Genomic DNA, 24,769 nt, shown 5'->3' on the forward strand with positions numbered 1-24,769 from the left:
AGACCTTGGTTCAGCAATTTGTTTAATCACCAAAAGCCGGGCTGTCCATTCAACCTTTCTGAAGGAAACTGAAGGACACAGGTATCAAGAGGGGCTTCTTGCAAGCCCAAACACAATGGCATGTGCTCAGAAGGCAAGGGAGGCTGTCACCAGCTGTATTCACCAAGCTACAAGAACACGCAAAATATGTCTCACAGCACTGCCACTTTGCCAGATGATAACAAGAAGAGTGCACAATCTCCTAAGGAGCATCACTGCCTCCTGTTGGATTCCTCAGAAGGGTATCCAGAGGCTTTTTCTGAAGGTTAAGACAGCTTCCAGTGCCCTGCCATTTAGATTTAGCTGCCTGCCTTGCCTGCAATTGTGCTCAGTCTTATTGAGAAAAGTGTGCCATCTACTGGACATACAGATGGATGATCTCTTATGGGTTTTGATTTCAAGCGCATCATGAATTGGGGAAACTATGTGTATATGTGTGCAGGTATTAAAAACATTCCGTTAACATTCTCAGCTCCAGAGGCCAAGAGATAATGGAGAGCAGCAATACAACTTAAGTCATTGTGTGGATTAACAAAGAACTTGCCAGCAGTGCCATGACACCATGTTGCCTTCACCCCTGGCTTTGAAACACAGCAGAGCACTTCTTTTCAGAGATAATTGCTCAATCTACTGAAAGGACACATCTGTGGATGTAGAGTATCTTGATTTCAATAAGGCCTTCAACAAGGTCCTCCATGATAGTCTTGCAAACAAGATTGTAAAATGTAAGCCGGGAGATGCTACTGTTAGGTGGATTCATAAATGATTGACCATCTGAACCCAAAGTCATTTCTTCATTCTGGAGAGAAATTATTTGTGTGGGTTCAGTCCTGGCCCCAGTGCTATTCAACATTTTTATAAATAAGTTGAATGATAGAATTGAAAGCACACTTATTAAATTTGTAGATGACACCAAATTAGGAGAGATCGCTAATACCACAGAGGGCAGATTAAGAATTCAAAATGATGGTAACAGATTAGAGAGCTGGGACAAAAGTAACAAATGCATTTCAACAAGAAGAAATGTAAGGTAATATATACAAAGGCAGAAAAAATGAAATGCACAGATACAGAATGTATAACCTCTGGCTTAACAACACACATGTGGAAAGGTAGCTTGCAGTTGAAAGGGAGGACCTTGATACGTATTTACTCCGCTCCTCACTTCCAGAAGCCATGGTCAGAATTGACATTGTGCTCTTTGATTGAAGAGCACTATTAGAGATCCATCCAATAAAGTTCAAAAACAACAGTTCTCACAAAACACACTATCCAAGCGAACTGAGATCTGTACATCTAATTTATGTATGCAAGAGACAAAGGCATTTTGCAAAATTGTAGTCGTTCAGTAATGCAAGACTATAAAGAATAATAAATGACAAATATGGTGGAGGGAAAGGAAGGATGACTTTGTATAGTGGGACACAGACTAGAGGAAAACAGGACAGTTCTGAGATACTAAGCTTTATCCCCAGAAAGCTCAAATAAGCCCATCGTATGATGAACTGTCACTTAGCAGTTAATATTGTCACTAGAGCAATATATTATAATATATTGTACATGCATATAATATTAATATTATTTTGTAATACAATATAATACTAATAATACAATATACTAATGTTAATTATATACTATATATTACATGTAATATTAATAATAATATTACAATATATTGATATAGTACAATATAGTAATTTATTGCCAGTATTGTGCTATGCTAACAATATAATATTGTATGTAAATTTAATTTGTAAGCTGCTCTGAGTCCCCTTCTGGGCGGGATATAAATGTATTAAATAAATAAATAAATGTTTATTTCGGTATCATGGATTTCTAGAATAAAACACTGCAATATTATTGAAGTAGTTCATTTAGGGTATTTATATGCTTGGGGAGAGAGATAAATTACTCTCAATTCAAGAACTAATCGACAGCGTCTGCCAACAATCAATCAAAACCAGCATTCCTCCCTTGTCTTGGTGAACAGAGAAGGACCCATATGAACCAAACAAGCTAAAATAATCCCCCTGCTGTTTAAACATTTACACAATGCTAGGCAGTTCATAACTCTGACGTTTCCTGTTTTGATCCCAGTTCCTTGAAGTTGTTCCTTAGGGCATTACTGCCCTCTTTCTACAAAGCTACTCTTTTTTTCAGTCCGCAGCCAAAGCAGACAAGACAAAAACTGGATCAATTCTCTACTATGATTCACCAGTTTTTAATACCACAAGGTCACTACAAATACTTGAACACAAGAGAGATGATATTAAAAGTGAAATAACAGGAATACATTGTGTCCTATACATTATGCCCTCATGCTTTACATTGAGATTACACTCCTTAATGCCTCATAAAGATCTGATTGGAATATGGGATAAAAGGATGCAGGATGGAATACAAGATAAGAAGACAGAATACCATTTGCTCCTATATGGTAAACATTGGAAGGGAAGAGTGAGTATGATTTTAGATGAAATTTTTGATGGCTGTTTTATTTCATACCGGTAGTAGTAGATAAATCCCTTACTCAGACTGGTGGCTGACTTTGTTACTCTCTTCTGCTAATAGTGGGGTACAGTTCCTTGCTTTGGAGTTCCTTACAGATTTTATTTTTATCTTAGAGTTATATAAGAATTATTCAGATTCGATTCACCTCTGCCATTTCTTATGAAATACTACAGCTTTAATGAAACAGGCTAATCTGCTGCCACCACATTTTTCCTACCAACTTTATATTTTTGAAACTTCAAGCTTCAAGCTATGGACAAATGCTAAAAGAGCCAATCAAGAGACTAGACACTGTAAAGATAAACAGCTTTTTATTAATACTTTAATCTAGTCATATTCATTTTTTTTCATCCTGGATCATATACCAAGGATTGGAGCTAAAAGGAGTTCAAAAATGGCCTGTCAATCAGTGTCATTTCACTACTACAAATGACATTGTGCTGGCCAAAATCTGGTTCCAGACTATGTGCAAAATGGGAAATCACAGCTATCAGCTGCATAAACTTTTATGTCGCAAGGGGTCATTTTTATACAAATGGAGAAAGCAATGAACCTAGAGGAAGATGTCCAACATTTTCCTCCAATGGTATTACTTTAGATTTAGGCTTGGTATGCAGGCAAATTTTGTGAATGGGGTTGACTGGCAATTTAGGCGTGGGACTTGCTCTCTTTAAGGAGCCGCAACAAACACAGATATCTTTCCTGAAATGTAATTTGCATCATTTCAATCAGCATGCTGAACACAGGCCAATGCCACAGGTAACATGATGCCACACATTTCTGGAGTTTGCACAGTGACAGAAGACGACAAGGAGGTGCATACACACTGGAGAAGAATTCGGGCAGGCTGTCTCCAAGCTGATTTTAATTTTACAAATAAAAAAGCTGCTTTATGTTCATAATAAGTGAGCCATGTTTTAGTGTTGCACAGCAGCAGCAAAGCCCAAAGATACAAAAGACTTGCTCTCACAATACTCCAACAAATGTCTTTGCCTCACAAGTGTCCTGTCTGTAATTTCATCTCCTGTTTATTCTGCAGAGACCAAAGCTACTAACAGCCTCTGAAGTGGGTTGCCACAACAACATGATGCAAGATCCTGTAGCCATTGCTAAGATCTGACCACCAGTGTCACCTCCTCAGACACTGGCATATTCCTTGCACAATATAATTGCTGAACAAGGAACCAATTTAAAAACCATCTCCTCCTTCAACAGAAAGGACAATAAATATGCAAGAATTGCATCAGTTCAAACCCCGGATGAGCTGCCTTGTGAGAATCACACTTGTCTCTTGATACATCAAACTCTGGTTTCTTAGCTGATGCTCTTGGTTTTACTAGAAAGGAAAATGCTATATTTTCATGCTTGATACACAAAAACATATTGCTAAATAATAGCTCTATAGAGAAACATGCTAATTTTGGAGAGAGAAGAAAGACTTATTGGGGTTTGGTGACAAATGTATTCACCATGGCAAACAACAGACTATATAGGAGATAATGCCTCAAAAATTGTACACCTTTCTTGCAATTTGGTCATTTAAGATAATTTTAAAATAAAATTGATTGCTTAATAAAGTGGGACCACACTGACCAGGTTTTACAGCTGATGACATATAGCAGGCCAACGTGTTAAAGAGAGGCAGGGAGGTGATTTGGAAGTTAGCCAGTTCAGTGACTCCAGAGATGCTGCTGTTTGGTTTCACATATTTCATCTTTCTGAGCTCTGCAAAAAGGTAATGTGAGTTCACCTGACAAACCGGAGGGCCTAGTACTGTATTAGCAAAATGAGAACCTGAGGAAATCAGTGGATGTGGTCATAGCACCATGTAAAAATATCACCCAAAGTTTATATTGCGGAACAGAACTTGACTTCAGTGTATGAGACACAAAGACTTATTTGTTTATCTAGGAACATTTCAATTTTAAAGAAATCATATTCCTGCATACATTTTCAAGGAGTATCTTGAAGGTAGAAGTTATTAGAAATCTGTATAGGTGAGAACCCTTCTTTTTTAAGACTTCTGACTTCAAAGAGCAGATGTACCTAACCAATGCACACATGTAATAGGAGCAAAGTTCACTGAATCCCATTATACACATATGAGCAGAATTTTTAATGCATCATGATATTTGGCTTATGTATATATAATTAGCAGCTGAGGTTCCAAACCTCAGGCCACATGTTAACTTATTCCAACTCTGAGCCCTGTAAGCTGAGACAATTTCTTCGTAGCATTGAAAGAACTCTGTTGTTTTCATCTGTCATGCAGATGATAAAGAAGAGCTTATTGGAAATTGGTGACAATCCCAAATCTTTACTAGCACGATGAAAGCCACTGGGATTCAAAACTCAGATTTTTTTTGCAGGGGGATGGGTTGTGTTTTATTTACACCTCATCTTAAAAAATGTTTTTGCAACAATAAAATCATTTTTGACATACTGGATATATTCAAAGTCTTGATCCAATTGGTATATAGTCCATAAGGTCATGAAGAGTCGAAAGCGACTGAACAACAACAACAACGTCCTCAGATGGCTCCTACATGGCTTGATGGGTCAGGACCAAACATGGTATATGGATTCATTATGTTCCATCTCAAAATAATGACAGGTTTGGGGGAAGATTAACAGAGAATTACGGAAGCTGTCATTCACTGGCCTCTAGAAAGCCATATCATGACCACCTAGGATCACCTAGGATCTGGACCAAATTTGGCACACATACCCATCATGACCAATTTAAAATATTGGCGGGGTTGGGGGAAATCAATAGAGGGTGATGGGAGTTGGGAGTCCAACCACATTCAGAGTGCCATGGTTATATGGCTGAGTCTGCAGGCTGCAGCTCCCAACATCCTTACCCCTTCATTAGGCAGGCTGGGGATGATGGGATTTTAGTCCAAACTAGCTTTGCCCGGCCACGCGTTGCTGTGGCTTATGGGAATCCTTTGTTGGCCAGGTGGAATAGCAGTGAATAGCCTTGCAGTCTCAAAGCCTGGCCGTTTTCTGGACTAGCTGGAGCTTTTTGTTGTATGAACGTAGAGGCATGGATGAGGGGTTGTGCTACCAAGTTTAGTGTTTCTGGTATGTGTAGTTTTGTTGTTTTGTCCTAGGCTGAAATTTCATTACCATTTTATATATATAGATAGAAGGCTGAGCTATCTGTCTGGTTAGGAGGGCAGCTGTGAGTTGCAACCCAGCTAGATATGGGGCAGATGGGAGTTGAACCCTGGGCAAACTGGGCACAGCTGCTTAGATTTGGGGCTGATGGCAGTTCTATCAGGTCACAAGTAGGGTTGATGGAAATTGCAGCTCCCCACATTTGAATTCTAGCTGGCCAGATCTGGAGCTAATGAGAGTTTCAGCCTGACTAACCATGTTATCACACCAGGGCTTTAAAGTAGTCAGCCTCACATTTCTGCTGCCTGCAAAATTCTGGGAAATTGTCACGACCCAGGCGGCAGAGGCACCAATAACCATACACAGAGGCCAGAATCTAACTAATATCTTTATTGAAGGAATATATAAAGTTAATAAAAACAAGTATAGAAAATAGTCCAGAATTAGACCCTTCAGGAAAGGTCAGAATTAGTCCAAAAAAGCAATGACCAATAAGAAATATTAAGGTCCAAAGTTGTAATCCAATAACCGAAACACTCACTTTGCCAAGCAAAGTGAGGGGAGATGACAAGGTCCTTAGTCCATAAAACTTGAGCGTGGCTAGGAAATAACTTGATACTTGAAACAAGGCTTGAACGTGGAACAAGGTAACTAAGAACAAGAACAAGGTCCGTGGAATAACTTGGTAAAATCCGTGAAACAAGGCAAGGATTAGTCCTGGGAAACAAGGCAAAGTCCGTAGGTAAACAAAGGCTGGGAAGCAAGGCGAAGGCTGGATAGCAAGGCAAGGCTTGAGCTGAAGCGAGGCTTGAATCGGAGCGCGCTGTCCAGACACAACTCGCTCCGTAGGCTGACGAATTGACTCCGCGAAGTTGCTACGCGGGCAAAACACCTATATAGAGTCCAACTTTCTCACCAAAGCGGTTCTCTGGGAATCAGAAACGAAAGCTAAACTCTGAGACCAGATGTTAAACTCCTTAAAGATTCTCACGAGAACCAATGTTAATTGGCAACATTCTTAGCTGCTATCCTCGCACTCCTGCGCGAAGCTGAATCCAAACTTCTCTGTTGTTTACAAAACTCCCGGCGCAAGAACACGGGAGAAGTAGGCTCTGGGGTTGTTTGACATACTTCTGGGGCACAACTTTCTTGCAGGTGCAAGGTTTCCAGATCTGCCTGGGAAGGATCTGGCTGAGAGGAATCCAGTTCAGACTGGGAAGGTAAAAAACCCAAGTTTTCATCTTCATCAGGGATTACAATGTCCTGAGCAGGACTACAAGGCCCATGGTTCATCACACTATCCCCCTCCTCAGGGCCCCTCCCAAACTGGGGTCCTCTCCCCGAGGCGCGAGGTCGCGGTTTGGTGGGATAGGTCAGATGGAAGCGACGGGTTAGATCAGGAGCATGGACTGTGGAGGCGTCTTCCCAAGAGCGTTCCTCAGGCCCAAAACCCACCCAGTCAATGAGATATTGTAGGCGGCGGCGATGAAAGCGAGAATCCAAAATGTCCTCAACCTCGAACTCCTCCTCCCCATTCATCAAAACAGGAGGGGGGGCCGGTTGGTCTGTATCAGGACGCACACCATCCGCCGGAAGGAGCAGGGAACGGTGAAACACTGGGTGAATGCGCATTGAACGCGGAAGTTGGAGTTTGAAAGTCACGGGGTTTAATTGCGCCACCACTGGATAGGGGCCAATGAAGCGGGCATCTAACTTCCGGCATGGGCGGTGGGAGGGCAGAAAGCGAGTGGACAGAAAAACCCGATCTCCTACCTTGATTTCGGGGCCCGGCTGGCGGTGTTTGTCAGCGTGGCGTTTATAGTCCTCCTTGGCTTGGTCCAGTTGCTGGAGCAAAAGTTGTTGCACCGCTGTGAGTTCCTGCAGCCAATCCTCTGCTGCGGGAACTTCTGAAGTTTCAATGACAGGGGGAAAGAAACGTGGATGGAAACCGTAGTTTGCAAAGAACGGCGTTTCTTTTGTAGAAGCTTGAACTCCATTATTGTAGGCAAACTCAGACAGTGGTAACAGAGAAGCCCAATTGTCCTGTTGGTAGTTTACATAACAGCGAAGATACTGCTCCAAAGTGGCATTGGTGCGCTCCGTTTGCCCATCTGTTTGGGGATGATGAGCTGAAGATAAGCGAGAGTCTATGCCCAGTAGTTTTTGTAGTGCCTTCCAAAAACGAGAGGTGAATTGAGATCCACGGTCTGTGACTAAACTCTTGGGCAATCCATGTAGTCTGAAAACATGCTGAAGAAATAGATCCGCAGTTTCTTTGGCCGTGGGGAGGCCTTCGCAGGGAATGAAATGGGCTAACTTGGTGAATAGGTCCACCACCACTAAGATCGTGGTGAATCCACAGGAAGGTGGTAGGTCAGTGATGAAATCCGCGGAAATTATTTCCCATGGGCGAGATGGGGTAGGAAGGGGGTGCAAAAGCCCTGAGGGCTTCTCCCTTCGTATCTTGGAGCGCTGGCATACTGGGCAGGTGTTGACATATTTTTCCACATCCTTGCGGATCTTGGGCCACCAAAAATCTCTTAGGATCAAATGCATGGTTTTAAATAGTCCGAAGTGTCCTGCTGGTTTGCAGTCATGACACAGACGAAGCGCTTTTTCCCTGCCCGGTCCGGGTGGGATATAAACATGATTTCTATAGCAGAGCAGCCCATCTTTAAGCGAAAAGGGAAAATGCAGACCTTGGCGAAGTTGGTCCTGCGCCCAGGCATCTGCTTGCTGACTAGCCCTGATTTCTTGAGCACAGATGGGTCCTGGAGTAGGGGAAGTTGAACCAATGGGACTGGATTTGGTGTTCCCCACTGTGAGCGTGGCAAAGTTCTCAGGTTGTAGCAGTTGGGATTCAAAGGTCTCCTTGCGTCCTGCAGCGTATTCCGGTTTACGTGACAGGGCGTCTGCTTGCTTGGTTTGAGCTGGGGTCACATAATGGATCTGGAAGTTGAAACGTTCAAAGAATAAAGCCCAACGTTGCTGCCTCTGATTTAGTTTGCGGGCAGTTCTTAGATGTTCTAGATTACGATGATCAGTGTGGACTTCAATGGGGAATTTGGCCCCTTCTAGCCAATGTCTCCAAGTTTCAAAGGCTGCCTTTATGGCCAGTAGTTCTTTTTCCCAAATGGTGTAATTCCTCTCTGGTGTGGTTAGTTGACGAGAATAAAAGGCACAGGGGTGGAGGTGATCTCCCACCGGTTGTAAGAGTACAGCCCCAATTGCCACATCAGAGGCGTCCGCTTGCACCACAAAAGGGGTTCCAGGATTTGGGTGCTGTAGAATTGGCTGGGAGGTGAATAGTTTCTTCAGTTGCTGGAACCCTTTCTCTGCTTGATCAGTCCAGCGGAAAGGCTGCTTTCCACGGATGCAGCTAGTGATGGGGTCGGACCAGCGGGCAAAATCTGGAATGAACTTGCGGTAGTAGTTCGCGAACCCCAAGAAACGCTGCACCTCTTTCTTGTTAGTTGGCGCCCGCCATTCCAATACTGCTGAAACTTTGGCTGGATCCATGGAAAGCCCTAGAGGCGAGATGCGGTAGCCAAGGAAATCTACCTCTTGTAGATCAAAAGCGCATTTTTCTAGCTTGGCATAAAGTCCATGATCCCGCAGTCGTTGCAACACCATTTTGACGTGGTTCTCATGTTCTGATTGTGATCTGGAAAACACCAAAAAATCGTCCAGGTAGATTATCAAGAATCTGTCTAGATAGTCCTGAAAAATATCGTTGACAAAATGCTGGAACGTTGCGGGAGCTCCGCATAAACCGAAATTCATAACTCGGGACTCGAATAATCCGAATTTAGTCTGGAAGGCGGTCTTCCACTCGTCCCCTTCTCTGATGCGAACTAGATTATAAGCCCCCCGAAGATCCAGCTTGGTGTAGACCTTGGCTCCTCGAAGTCGGTCCAGTAGATCCGAGATTAAGGGCAGGGGATAGCTGTTCCGCTTGGTGATATTGTTCAATGCTCTGTAGTCCACCACCAAGCGTAATTCCCCTGACTTCTTCTTCACAAACATCACTGGGGAGGCGGCTGGGGATTGAGAGGGTCTGATGAACCCCTTGCGAAGGTTTGTCTCTAAGAATTCCCTGAGAGCTTCTTGCTCTGGTTCAGTCAGGGAGTAGAGATGCCCTCGCGGGATCGGGGCCCCCTCCACCAAGTCAATGGCACAGTCATAAGGTCTATGTGGGGGTAATTTTTCGGCTTCTTTCTCATTGAATACATCCCAATACTCGGAGTACTTCTTTGGCAAGGTGATGATGGGCTCGGAGTCTGTGGCATGGCATACCTTGGCTACGAGGCAATGGTTTTGGCAGTACGGTGAAGCAAACTGCAGTTCTCTGTTGGACCAGGAGATGTTAGGGTCGTGGAGTGTCAGCCATGGAATTCCCAAAATCACAGGGAAATGGGGAACCTCGGTAACAAAGAAGGAAATCTCTTCCATATGTTCCCTTATCCACATCCTGGTGGGTTCCGACCACTGGCTTACGGGGCCCGTCTTGAGGGGACGGCCGTCTATGGCTTGCACCACACGGGCATTCTTGAAATCATGATATTGTAATCCCAGAGAGTCGGCATACTCTCTATCGATGAAATTGTTGGTAGCTCCAGAGTCTATCATGGCGTGGATCATGACGGGTCCCCTTTTTGCTGACCATAATGTGACCACGAGAAGGAACAGGACCCCGGTTGGCGGCTCTTGGATGGATTTTTTGACCGGGTTGGCGAGCCTCTCTACACCCGGTCGTTGGCTTCCCCCGCCGGCTGTGTGCCAGTCGGCTCAGACGCCTTCGACTCCGTGGAGGACGCCGCCGCAAGACGGGCGGCAGGCTTCCCTTTGGCTGGGCACTCTCTGGCGAAGTGGCCCCCGTTCCCGCAGTACCAGCAGAGGTTCAAGCGTTGACGACGGGCCTTCTCGGCGGCATCTAGTCTGGGACGCACATTGCCCAACTGCATCGGCACCTCCTCGCCTCCTCTGGGGTATGGGGTTGGCGGCGGGGGTCTCCACACCGGACGTGGCTGAACACTGGCGGGAGCGGGGGGTTTTGCCCCGGCTCTACCGCCCTGGCCTCGAACCCATTGTTTCCTGTTGGCAATCATGACTTCAGCCCGTAAACATTGATCAATGAGTGCCTCGAGGGTCTGGGGAGGATCCACCTTGGAGATTTCTTCCAGCATTTCAATGTTGAGACCCTCCCGAAATTGTCCTCTGAGGGCTACATCGTTCCAGCCGGTGTTGTGGGCCAGCACGCGGAACTCGGCTATGTACTGAGACATGGGTCTGTCTCCTTGAAGGAGGCGCCGGAGTTTGTGACCGGCTGCCTCCAAATTGTCCTCGATTCCCCAGGTCTCCTTAAGGTGATCCAAGAAGCGTTGTGCTGAACTTAGGTGGGGGGAGGCTTGATCAAACAGGGCCGTCGCCCAGCTAGCCGCTGGTCCGTCTAGAAGACTGTAGACCCACGCCACCTTGATGTCTTCTTGGGGAAACTCGGCATCACGGGCCTCTAGATAAGCTTGACATTGGCGGCGGAAAACATGAACCTTAGCAGCTTCTCCAGAAAACTTGGTAGGCAACGCCATGGCCGGGAGGCGAACTCCGCGCTCCCTCAACCCTTTTATTTCTCCATCCTGCGCGTTGAGTCTGTCACGGATGCGGTCCACTTCGTCCTTGCTGATGGTGTAGCTGAGCGGCTGTCCAGCCGGCGCGGCTCCGGTAGACATCCTGGCCTCGGTTAGTTGGTGCTTATGGTTGGCGGAGTCAAACTGTCACGACCCAGGCGGCAGAGGCACCAATAACCATACACAGAGGCCAGAATCTAACTAATATCTTTATTGAAGGAATATATAAAGTTAATAAAAACAAGTATAGAAAATAGTCCAGAATTAGACCCTTCAGGAAAGGTCAGAATTAGTCCAAAAAAGCAATGACCAATAAGAAATATTAAGGTCCAAAGTTGTAATCCAATAACCGAAACACTCACTTTGCCAAGCAAAGTGAGGGGAGATGACAAGGTCCTTAGTCCATAAAACTTGAGCGTGGCTAGGAAATAACTTGATACTTGAAACAAGGCTTGAACGTGGAACAAGGTAACTAAGAACAAGAACAAGGTCCGTGGAATAACTTGGTAAAATCCGTGAAACAAGGCAAGGATTAGTCCTGGGAAACAAGGCAAAGTCCGTAGGTAAACAAAGGCTGGGAAGCAAGGCGAAGGCTGGATAGCAAGGCAAGGCTTGAGCTGAAGCGAGGCTTGAATCGGAGCGCGCTGTCCAGACACAACTCGCTCCGTAGGCTGACGAATTGACTCCGCGAAGTTGCTACGCGGGCAAAACACCTATATAGAGTCCAACTTTCTCACCAAAGCGGTTCTCTGGGAATCAGAAACGAAAGCTAAACTCTGAGACCAGATGTTAAACTCCTTAAAGATTCTCACGAGAACCAATGTTAATTGGCAACATTCTTAGCTGCTATCCTCGCACTCCTGCGCGAAGCTGAATCCAAACTTCTCTGTTGTTTACAAAACTCCCGGCGCAAGAACACGGGAGAAGTAGGCTCTGGGGTTGTTTGACATACTTCTGGGGCACAACTTTCTTGCAGGTGCAAGGTTTCCAGATCTGCCTGGGAAGGATCTGGCTGAGAGGAATCCAGTTCAGACTGGGAAGGTAAAAAACCCAAGTTTTCATCTTCATCAGGGATTACAATGTCCTGAGCAGGACTACAAGGCCCATGGTTCATCACAGAAATGTAGATTAGGCCGGGGCCTTTTAAATTTGTGGCTACAGAGGTTCTTACCTTCCCAAACTAAATTGCCCAGAATTCTGCAGGAGGCAGTAATGTGGGCTACCTGCTTTAACGCCCTGGTGTGATAACACACATGCACACACATGTATTTGGCAGGAGTTATACATAAAAAATGTTCCTGTTCCAACTTACAAATTTAAGTTAAGAACAAACCTACGGAACCTATCTTGTTCGTAACTTGAGGACTGTCAGTATCCACATGTTTGAAGAAATACTCACACATTGAGATTTCTCCCCTCCCCACTTTCCGGCCCCAACATATTTAGTATCAGAGGACAGGATACAGCCTATGAGATATGGAAACCTCAGTGGAGTGAGAACACCACAAGTCTTCGTGCCTAAGATTAGGTTGTAAAAAATTGGGGATGTGGTTGGCAAATGAAACAAATTAGCAAATTGCACTGAACTACATACCACAAATGTCTTTTCTTGCAATAACTGCCAATAGCAAAGAAACAGAGTATTACCAACTACAGACAAAGGAAGCTTTCTGGGTAGAGCTGAAATGTACTTAGAGAGTCATCACACTAGAGCATGCGTCAACTTTAAATCCTGTTTCTGCCTCCTGCAAAATTCTGGGGCTTGTAGTTTAGGGGGGGGGGGGGCCTTTAAGCAGCTCAAATAGGTCATTGGCCTTGCTGAACTACAAACCCCAGAACTTTTCAGGAGGCAGAAACAGGATTTAAAGTGGATCCCTGCCCAAGTGCAGTGGTTCTCAACCTGGGGTCCCCAGATGTTTTTGGCCTACAACTCCCAGAAATCCCAGCCAGTTTATCAGCTGTTAGGATTTCTGGGAGTTGAAGGCCAAAAACATCTGGGGACCCCAGGTTGAGAACCACTGATCTATCTAAAGGACTATGCCTTTCTCAATAAGATCTCCAGGAGAGGCCCTTCTTTCAGCCTCTAAAAACATGTAGTTATGATGGGATGATATCATGCTTTGTTTGCTTTTTTTTTTTTTAAGACTTATTGATAGCTACTATATTGAACTAAACAGGCTCGTGGTCCTAACCAACATCACTCTTCTTTGGCTGGAGATATATATATATATATATATATATATATATATATATATATATATATCAGATTATTAAAGATGATAATTCAGATTATCTTATTTGAACTGGATTATATGAGTCTATGCTGCCATATAATCCTGTTCAAAGCAGATAATCTGGATTTTATATGGCAGTGTAGATCCAGCCTTATATTCTTAAATTATTTTAGTCTCTTGGAAAAGACATATGTTCAAGTCAAACTGCCCAAGCCTAACACCACACAGCTGAATTCAACATGATCCTACAAACAGAGTCCCTGAAGAGTCTATCCTATTGATTTTGATTCTTTTCACACAAAGAGGCTTTAGACGGCAACATATTTTCTGAGAAAACAGGAACTCTTGATACTTTAAACCCCATTATTATATCAAAAACAAACTATGGGTTGTGGATGCTTTCTGTTGCTAGCATCAAGAGCACATGGGGCCTTAGAACAACTGAAAGTGGCAATGACCCAGGATGACAAAAAAAATCCTAGCCATCTCTGGTTTAATGTTTCTCCGTCTATGCTATTTTGCAATATAAGTGAAAGGCCACATGAGGGCAGCCTCTCCTCACAATGAACGTGAATGAGCATCCAAGTGGGCAAATGTGCCGCACAGCCCTAAATGGGAGAGTTGTGGTTTCAGTCACATTCTATTGATAAAGAATAAATCTTTACCCTAGAAAAGCAGGTCTGCAATTTATCACAGGGTGACAAATAGCATTTATTGTAGCTTTCAGAGCACAGGGACAGAAAAGGGTTGCCAAGGCACTACACAATAGATTTCAAGAAAAGCCAAGGGAAATCAACAGAGCAATTTATAAAGCTGGCAGCCTTCATTACATAAAGAACAGAGCAGCAAACCTAAACTACAAGGACACAGCCAGGCTACTGAAAAACACCATTAAAATGACTCTTTCATGCAAGTGGAAAGAATAAATATTCTCCTGCATACATAGTCTCATATAACTAAGCACCAATGAAAGAATCAACTAGTTAAGAAGGAAGCTTAACTAGAAATTAATCCTCCATAACACCAATAAACAATGGCTAGGTGTCTAGCTGAATCGAGATTCATACTTAAACAAGTGAGTGGGCAAAGCTTGCAAAGACAAAACTCATTGACAATAGGTTGCTGTGGGTTTTCCGGGCTGTATGGCCATATTCCAGAAGCATTTTCTCCTGATGTTTTGCCCACATCTATAGTAGGCATCCTCAGAGGTTGTGAGACCTCACAACCTCTGAGGATGCCTGACATAGATTTGGGTGATACATCAGGAGAAAATGCTTCTGGAACATGGCCATACACCCCAGAAAACTCATAGCAACCTAGTGATTCCGGCCATGAAAGCCTTCGACAATGCATAGACAATAGTTTCATTACATTTCTAGAGCACTATATACACACTCTCCAGAAAAAACTTCAGGACCTGCACAGCTTTGATGACCAAGCATTATCCTGTTTCTAGCAGTTGTTGACACTAATATGTTAAATGAAGTCACCAACTTTGAGTCTCTAATGGGGTTCCAAACCCCTATTTCTGAGGTTCAACAAGAAAGACTTAGACCACAATCCTATAAAGGTAAAGGGTTCCCCTGATGTTAAGTCCAGTCATGTCTGACTCTGGGGGTTGGTGCTCATCTCCATTTCTAAGCCGAAGAGTCGGTGTTGTCCGTAGACACCTCCAAGGTCATGTGGCCGGCATGACTGCATGGAGCGCCGTTACCTTCCCTATTGAAGTACCTATTGATGCACTCACATTTGCATGTTTTTGAACTTCTGGGTTGGCAGAAGCTGGGGCTAACTGTTATGATTGAGCCTCATGGCTCTGTTACTGACAGACGTGGGCGTAAGACTCCTCGAGAGTCAGATACTCTCGAGGAGCGAGAGAGAAAAAGACTGCGAGACATATTTGCAGCACCATCTGACGAGGAGTCTTTCGAAGGGTTTACGGAGAGAATGGAGGAGGGGCTGGTTAGCTCAGAGGAGGATGAGATGGATTGGACTCGGGTAAGGGAGGAAGTGGGTGCCACTGGCCATGATGGGACAGAAGATGAATGGGGACCTTCAGGATTAGACCCATGGTTTAGCTGGAGGGATGGGACGGGATCCACAGCTGGAGATGCTGTTGGGCGTAGTCAGAGGTGTTCCAGCTCTGACGAGGAAAGTGATGAGGAAACGCCCGGGTTAAGGAGGACAGCTGACAGTGATGAAGATTTGTAACTGGCATAAAATGGGGCTTGAGAGCAATTGCAAATTGCGTTGGGCAAGGTAATCTGGGCAAACGCTTGGGATCCGTGTGTGTGTGGGACGCTTCCCTGAAGACTTGTGTGCTTTCCTGTGCTGTGACGTAAGTTGATTGGAATCCAGGGTCAGACGGCGGGAGGGATTGTGTGGGCATTTGTTTGTGCAAACCTGTGCTTACTCTTATTAGCTTGACCTTCCGTCGTCTTCTTGACGGACGCCATCTCCTGCTTTGAGAACTCGGACTGAACTGACCACGGCTTGTCTTCCCCCCTTCTTGGACTTGGAAAAACTACAAACGTCTGCTTCTGGCTTTGATCTACGGAACGGAACTGGTCTACTCAACTGCTACAATCCTTGGCTGATTTACTCGTGTTGGAGATCCTGTCTGCTGTGTGTGTGGGGGAGCGACGCAAGTTACTCTAAGCACAGTGTTGGCAGCAGAGAGGAATCTGCTGCCAATTAGTTGCATTCTTTGTATCTTTTGTTCCTTGGCTTTCGTTTCGTTTATACCCAGGCTGAAGCAAGCAGTTTGTTTTTACCCGGATTAAACTCCGGTTTAATCCGGTTTATCTTTTGAACATTTACTTTTGCCCCTTTTTGCTCCTAAAGGCAAAAACTGCCTGGCCCTTGTGTTTTACGGGCATTTTTGAGTTCTGTAATCTAATAAACTCTGTTACTTTGAATCTTGTGGCGTTCTGTCCTTGACAGATTGCCCAACGCCATAAAGAGTTTATTGCAGCAATAAACCCGTCAGGAAGACGATGGATGAGTTAAGGGCCAAAGTAGACCAATTGCAAACGGCTTTTACCGTTATCCAAACAGCTCAGGCTGTGAAAGGACATGTTTTGACTCCTGAACGCTTTGACGGAACCAGGTGCAAGTTGCCAACCTTTTTGGCACAAGTGGAGCTTTATTTTTCTCAGCTCAGTGCTCATGCTTTTCCTACAGACACTAGCAAGGTGGCCTTTATTTTGAGTTTGTTGACCGGTCCCGCAGGACAATGGGCCACTAATTTAATTTTGGGAAATGACCCAGTCAAGGACAATTTGAATAATTTCAAAAAGTTGTTAACTGATACTTTTGGGGATCCTCTCCGCACGGAGAACGCTGGGTGGGCTCTGTATCGGTTGAAACAGGGAAAGGGGACTGTTTTGGATTACTTAAATAAGTTTAACCTGTATCGCCACCAGCTGGATTGGGGGGAAAATGCATTCATGCTTTTATTTACTGCCGGGTTAAGTGATATGCTCCAGGATGAATTAGCACGCTTGGAGCCGGCTGAAAGCTGGGACGCCTTAGTAGCCAAGGTGCTGCGTTTAGACGCAAGGTTCGAGGCTCGTAAACACTCAAAAGCAATGTGTGCGCCACCCATGCATGTAACCAGGGCACCTGTGGTGATGGGGGAAGAGCCCATGGAGCTTGGGGTCTTTAAAAAGCTGTCTACAGAGGAAAAGAGCCGTAGGAGGCAGCTGGGCTTGTGTTTGTACTGTGGGAATGCTGGGCATTTTGCCAAAAATTGTAATGTGAAACCTTCCCAACTTTCGGGAAAAGGCCAGCCCTAGTGCGACGTGAGTCCAACGCACTAGGGCTCCTCAAGCAGTCAACTGAGGGGAGGAAGCATGTTTTCGTACCCATTACATTATCTGTTGGGGGAAGGGAACTTGTTTCTACTTTGGCACTGCTGGACTCAGGGGCTACGGTCTCCTATGTAGATATTGAGTTTGCTAAGAAGCATGGCATTCCTAGAGTGCGCAAGGCATGCGACGTGTGGGTGGAAGGAGCAGATGGGAGACTGCTGGAGACTGGGGTGGTTAACCATGAAACCTCAGCAGTAACGTGGGAGGTGCAGGGAGTAACGGGAACGTTTGTGTGGGATATTACGAGCTTGCCTAGATATGATGTGATCCTGGGGATGGATTGGCTAGCTGTAGTAAACCCACATGTAGATTGGGCAACACGTAAAGTGATCTTAAAGAGGCAGGATTGTTGCACTCTAAATGTTACTCATTCTGATATGGAGGGAGTGCCTGCTGAGTATGGGGAGTTCTCTGATGTATTTTGTAAAAGAGAAGCGGACAAATTACCACCGCACAGGCCATATGATTGCGCCATCAAGTTGGCAGAAGGTGCGAAACTGCCAGCAGGGAGGCTGTATGCCTTGACTGTACCGGAAAGGCAAGCTTTGCGGGAGTTTCTAGATGAAAATTTAGCCAAGGGGTTTATTCGCCCATCTAGTTCTCCAACTGCGGCACCGGTATTCTTTGTAGCCAAAAAGACTGGGGAACTTAGGTTGGTCTGCGATTATCGGATCCTAAACAAATACACCATTCGGGATAGGTACCCGCTGCCTTTAATCTCGGAACTGTTATCAAGGGTGCAAGGGGCTAAGGTCTTTACCAAGCTTGACCTGCGGGGGGCCTATAACTTAATCCGTATACGGGAAGGGGATGAATGGAAGACGGCATTTAACACGTGTTTCGGATGCCACGAGTTCCGAGTCATGCCTTTTGGGCTTTGTAATGCTCCTGCGGTATTCCAGAGGTTCATGAACGATGTGTTCAGGGACCTAATTGACCAATTTTTAGTGATTTATTTGGATGATATCTTGATTTTTTCTAAGGACGAGAAAGAACATCGTCAACATGTCAAGCAGGTTCTGCACCGACTGCGGGCTAATGGGCTTTTCGCCAAGGCTTCCAAGTGCGTCTTTCATGTGCCTGAAGTGGAGTTCCTAGGTCATGTAGTGTCAGGTAGGGAACTTAAAATGGACCCACATAAGGTTGACGCCGTCAACTCATGGCAGGAGCTGAAGACTAAGAAGGATGTACAAAGGTTCTTGGGTTTCGCGAATTACTACCGGGAGTTTATTCCGAATTTTGCAAAGCTCACGGTACCTTTGACGCAGCTTCTGCGCAAGAAACAGCCATTTGTGTGGGGGCGGGAAGCTCACGAGGCGTTTCTACAACTAAAGTCTAGTTTTCAATCGGACAACATACTAACCCATCCTGATGTTGACAGACCGTTCGTGGTAGAAGCGGACGCTTCTAGGTACGCGTTGGGGGCTGTATTGTCTCAGAAGGATTCCTCAGGGACCTTGCGTCCCTGTGGATTTTACTCGCGGCAACTAACACCCTTCGAGCAGAACTATACCATATGGGAGAAGGAGTTGTTGGCGATTAAGGTGGCGTTTGAGGTGTGGCGGCACTGGCTTGAAGGGGCACGGCACCAGATCGTGGTCAGATCTGATCACAAGAACTTAGAGCACTTGCAAACAGCAAAGAAGTTAAACCAGCGTCAAATCCGCTGGGCTTTGTTTTTCTCCAGGTTTAACTTCAAGGTGCAGTTCGTGGAGGGGAAGGCAAACTTGCGGGCCGATGCTTTATCCCGCAAGCCGGAATTTAAGACCAATGAGCAGGTAGTATGTCAGACCATCTTGCCTACTGCCTCTCTGTGTGTTGTAGATAATGAGCTTGGGTTACATGACCAGATCCTTGAGGCTCAGAAGGATGATGTGTGGACTCAGGAGCAACTGATGCTGCTCTCTGCAGGTAACCGTACCATACTGCCGCATCTCCAGGATCAAGACGGGGTATTGGTGCGTAGGGGGCAGGTTTACGTACCAGTAGGGACCCTCAGGTTGGAGGTGATTAGAGCCCACCATGACGAACCCATGGCTGGGCACTTTGGCAGGTTCAAGACCGTACAGCTTATCACCAGGAGCTACTGGTGGCCAAAGATGCGGCAAGACATTCTGCGCTTTTGTGACAGCTGCGCCGTTTGTCAGCAGAGTAAGACGCCTGTTGGGCGCCCTAGAGGGTTGTTATCGTCTTTACCTGTTCCGGAGAGGCCATGGCAAATCATTTCCATGGATTTTATTTCAGATTTGCCTAAGTCTGGGGGTTATACTTGTATTTGGGTGGTGGTGGATTTATTTAGTAAACTGGCTCATTTTATTCCTTGTTCAACCATTCCGGCGGCCCCTACGTTGGCCTTACTATTTACAAAGCACATCTATCGTTTGCACGGAGCACCCGAGGTGATTATTTCAGATAGGGCTCCGCAATTTGTGTCACGCTTTTGGAAACACTTCCATGAGTGTTTGGGGACTAAGTTAAACGTGTCTTCAGCTTTCCATCCGCAAACGGATGGACAGTCGGAACGGGTTAATGGGCTCTTAGAGCAGTATCTGCGTTGTTTTTGTTTAGATCAACCCACGGCTTGGGTAAAGTGGTTACCGGTGGCGGAATTTGCTTACAACAATGCGGTGCACACGTCTAGTCAGCATACGCCATTTGAGCTAACTTATGGTTTTCACCCACGGGGAGGTGTGGCGCCGTCGACCAATGTGGTCTCTTCGGACCCTGTGTACCGCTCTTCGGAAATGGCTGCATTGCATGATGTTGCCCGTCGCTTACTGTTGGAAGCTAAGGCAACGCAGAAGACTCAGGCTGACCGCCACAGGCAGGCAGGGGAGGAGTTGGAAGAAGGGGATTTGGTGTGGTTATCTTCCAAACATATTAAACAGGCTGGGGGAAAGTTTGCGCCTCGGTATTTGGGTCCCTTTCCTATCGTTAAAAAGATTTCTTCTGTTGCGTTTCGTTTGCGTTTACCGTCTAGTTTAAAGGTCCATCCAGTTTTTCATCGTTCGCTGTTGAAACTTGATACCTCTAGTCGTCGTGGTGCTATAGCGGAGGGTATCACTGCCACTTCTCCGCCATCGGGGGAGGAGGCCTTTGTGAGAGGGGATAGTGTTATGATTGAGCCTCATGGCTCTGTTACTGACAGACGTGGGCGTAAGACTCCTCGAGAGTCAGATACTCTCGAGGAGCGAGAGAGAAAAAGACTGCGAGACATATTTGCAGCACCATCTGACGAGGAGTCTTTCGAAGGGTTTACGGAGAGAATGGAGGAGGGGCTGGTTAGCTCAGAGGAGGATGAGATGGATTGGACTCGGGTAAGGGAGGAAGTGGGTGCCACTGGCCATGATGGGACAGAAGATGAATGGGGACCTTCAGGATTAGACCCATGGTTTAGCTGGAGGGATGGGACGGGATCCACAGCTGGAGATGCTGTTGGGCGTAGTCAGAGGTGTTCCAGCTCTGACGAGGAAAGTGATGAGGAAACGCCCGGGTTAAGGAGGACAGCTGACAGTGATGAAGATTTGTAACTGGCATAAAATGGGGCTTGAGAGCAATTGCAAATTGCGTTGGGCAAGGTAATCTGGGCAAACGCTTGGGATCCGTGTGTGTGTGGGACGCTTCCCTGAAGACTTGTGTGCTTTCCTGTGCTGTGACGTAAGTTGATTGGAATCCAGGGTCAGACGGCGGGAGGGATTGTGTGGGCATTTGTTTGTGCAAACCTGTGCTTACTCTTATTAGCTTGACCTTCCGTCGTCTTCTTGACGGACGCCATCTCCTGCTTTGAGAACTCGGACTGAACTGACCACGGCTTGTCTTCCCCCCTTCTTGGACTTGGAAAAACTACAAACGTCTGCTTCTGGCTTTGATCTACGGAACGGAACTGGTCTACTCAACTGCTACAATCCTTGGCTGATTTACTCGTGTTGGAGATCCTGTCTGCTGTGTGTGTGGGGGAGCGACGCAAGTTACTCTAAGCACAGTGTTGGCAGCAGAGAGGAATCTGCTGCCAATTAGTTGCATTCTTTGTATCTTTTGTTCCTTGGCTTTCGTTTCGTTTATACCCAGGCTGAAGCAAGCAGTTTGTTTTTACCCGGATTAAACTCCGGTTTAATCCGGTTTATCTTTTGAACATTTACTTTTGCCCCTTTTTGCTCCTAAAGGCAAAAACTGCCTGGCCCTTGTGTTTTACGGGCATTTTTGAGTTCTGTAATCTAATAAACTCTGTTACTTTGAATCTTGTGGCGTTCTGTCCTTGACACTAACAGTGAGGGCTCTCTCTGCTCCCTCAATTCAAACCTGCGGCCTTTCGGTCCAGAAGTTCAACAGCTCAGCACTTTAACACACTTCGCCACATCCTATAGATGAGTTTTAATCCCATTGAAGTCTGTAATGCTTATTTTTCAGTAGAACATATCTCTGATTATACACGAGAGTAAAAAAGGGAGCAAACCTTCCTTTAGAATGAGAGAAAATGATTCTACAACTCTTTATTCCCCCTTGTCCTTCTGTTTGCTCTCTGCCCCACAGGAAAAACACAGGAACACAATCTCACCTGTTTTCATTAACCAGGAACACGGATCCAACATTTTCCACGAGTGCTTCACTTATGGGTGAGAGACAGAAGGGTGAGGAGAAGGCATCAGAATCAGAATCAAAGGTGCTGTCCCTGCTAACCTCATCGGCAGACAATTCCAAAGAGCCCTCGTCTTCCCCGGTCTCCAGGTGGCCCTCCAGACCTTCTTCGGCTGCCTCCTCCAACTGGTTCTGCTCATCCTGAGAACTGATTGTCGATAAGATTCCTGAGTCACTATGAGTCGGCTCCACTGAGCTATGGATGCTGTCTGTTGCCAAGCAACTCTGAGAGAGCTTCTCCCCATCTTCAGAAGGGGAGCTGACATGGGCCACGTCCCTAACTAGTTGTGACACTGTCAAAATATCCTCCTCCTCTTTCAGGGCCATAGTCCGTTTCTGTTCTGAGGGAGAAGCCTGCATAGGGGTGCCAAAACCCTGAGTGTGGTGGTTGCGCTTGCGGGGGACCTTGCGGACTGGAGAGCTCTCAGGTGTGATGTAGCGGAGGGCCTCCTCATCCTGTCTCTGGATACGAGAATTTGGGACCCAGGCCAGAATGAGCGTGGTGCCAAGGAGCTCGTCTTTCTCCATGTACAGACACAAATAGCCTGCAAAAGAACATAATGACTCAGAGTCACAGCCAAATCATCGCTTTACAAGTTTTGGATGTCCTAAAACTAGGGCTGACAAATATGTGGCTCTCCAGATGTTGCTTTCTAATCACATCACCCAGCAGCTATGCTGACTAGGCTTTTGAGAAGCTGCCATCTCTTGAGGATTTTAAAAAACATCGACAGCAATTTAGTTCAGAGCCTAACATGTGAATGATCTTATATGCCTTGGCTTGCTTTTTTTTTTTTTTTGCTGGTAATAGTGCTTCCAGCATGTTGCAAATAGGTTTTATGCTTGATTATTATTGTTGTTACATTTTGTAAGCCTTTTGAGATATACCTTTTTTGGAGGGAGACAAAAATAGAGATGAAAATTCCCTTTTTTAAGAAATTCAGTTTGATGGGGTAGTGCAAGCCTATGTTATTGGTATGTAAGGAGAGAAAGCATCTGGTTAATTGTGACTTTGACATAAGGATAAGAATGCTCAATAGTGGCAGACCATAAGGTATCATTCCAGATCTCTTTGGTGAAGCTGCAATTTGGTTTGCTAGAGTCTTCGATACTCAATTTTCTCCTCTCTGCTGGTTACTTGTGCAACAGTTTTGCTCATGCACCATAACTTGAAAACTCATTTGAAATGTTGCAAACTAGTACATGGAACACATTTCTGCACTGTATTCTTTGATAGAGGAATGAAATGTTGTGCTCCCTTATGCCATCCTAGGTGGACCAGTGGCCAAAAAAGAGGGCCATTTTACCACGTTTCCTAAAGAGTGCATCAAGATAGGCAACTTCTGACCCTCTAGGTGTGGGTGAACATCTCCTAGCAGCTCTCCTAGCCAATAATGAGGGATGGCAGGAGTGTGTTCAAACCATTGGGAGGTAGGTGGGAGCAAAAGCTTTCTGACCTTGGATTACAAGGTCAAGCATTCTCTCATCCCTGAGCAGATGGTCACCCCTTCACTAGATGAAGGGAAATTCCAGCCTTGTGTTGAGAATCTAGATCAGATATTACCAAACTGCAAATCCCAGCACCCTTTACCACTGGTTATAGTGCTCGGAGTTGTAATCTAAGAACATTTGGAGAGCTGTATGATATGATACCCATTCCTGATCTAGAAATTATGGGCCATATAAAGCCATGGAAACATACATTTACTGTGGAGGGTATTGAGAATCTTTGATTTAAGTTTTTTAGAGAAAGTAATATAGAAGCTGTTTGGTCTAAAGCAAAGTCATGTGCCAAATATTTCATTAAAATTGAACATAAAATCTTGCCAATAAACCAAATGTGATTAGTGAACTAATGCTATGTTTTCCTATACAAAACCTCCCTGTAGGAGAAATTCCCAGAAAAAAATTCTAGTGCTGATGAACTATGGAAGCAAGAGATTAGTGGGTAAAAAGGTATGCTGTGAAAAGTAATTGTGTTCAGGTTTTCTCTGCCCCTTGCAAAAACACCCAGTGAGACAGAACAGGCAATACTATCCCAATTACAATTTTCTTGTAACAGAAACTATCAAAGAGGCATTGGTTCCCTTTAACTAAATCAGCAGCAATGACTTATCTATTACAAAACAGTGGTACTTAGTGACCTGGTGTCCGAGTGTGAAATTTTCTAGAAAACACATGTGGTGAAGGAGATTACCAACAGCGAATAGAAGGGTCCACATTCCAAATTTATTTGGAGAGAAAGGAGAAGGGAGAAAATCCACTTTCACATGCAATCCAGGAGTGAAGACCAAGAAGGTACAATTTCCAAAGTTCTGTTGGAAACTAAAGTCCCACTTGGATAATGAAGCATTGCTGGTTCTAAAAAAAAAAAATTGTGATGGACATTATCCATCACAACATATACGCACACACTTCATGCAGAGATAGCCCTTCACAGAAAAAGCTTATGTTACAGTAGGAACAGTCTCATCATTCAAGCCAGCCAATGACAGCTTGCTTCCTGGTGAGGAAAAGCTAAACTTAATTGATGCAAAACATATCATCACAGGAGAGACGTGATCTTCCAATGCTTTTTAAAAGAAAATTTAAAAAGAGCTTTGCAGGCCACACAAATTGGCTTGTTAAGGAAAGGTGTTTAACCCTTATGCCCCCCCACCCCCCACTCCCACTCCCGAAACTGCTATTTCGAGTAGTGGCAATGGCATCTTTATTGTAGTGTCTTTGT

The 24,769-nt window shown here is 45.2% G+C and overlaps 1 protein-coding gene across 7 annotated transcripts in view; it reads right to left on the minus strand.

Annotated features, from left to right (window-relative positions):
- Positions 1–24,769, minus strand: part of tbc1d16 (TBC1 domain family member 16) — a 75,095-nt gene that overhangs the window by 29,785 nt on the left and 20,541 nt on the right. For 5 of the 7 annotated variants that reach the window (XM_062970795.1, XM_062970796.1, XM_062970793.1 and 2 more), the window contains exon 3: positions 21,962–22,586. The exons of 1 other annotated variant lie outside the window; for it this stretch is intronic. In XM_062970795.1, coding sequence (XP_062826865.1) covers positions 21,962–22,586 — 625 coding nt within the window. Of the gene's footprint in view, positions 1–21,961; positions 22,587–24,238; positions 24,403–24,769 lie in introns of all 7 variants that reach the window. One more of the 7 variants, XM_008104166.3, reaches the window with a different exon arrangement.

The sequence above is a fragment of the Anolis carolinensis genome, chromosome 2 (genome assembly GCF_035594765.1).
Source record: "Anolis carolinensis isolate JA03-04 chromosome 2, rAnoCar3.1.pri, whole genome shotgun sequence".
NCBI classification, from domain to species: Eukaryota; Metazoa; Chordata; class Lepidosauria; order Squamata; family Dactyloidae; genus Anolis; species Anolis carolinensis.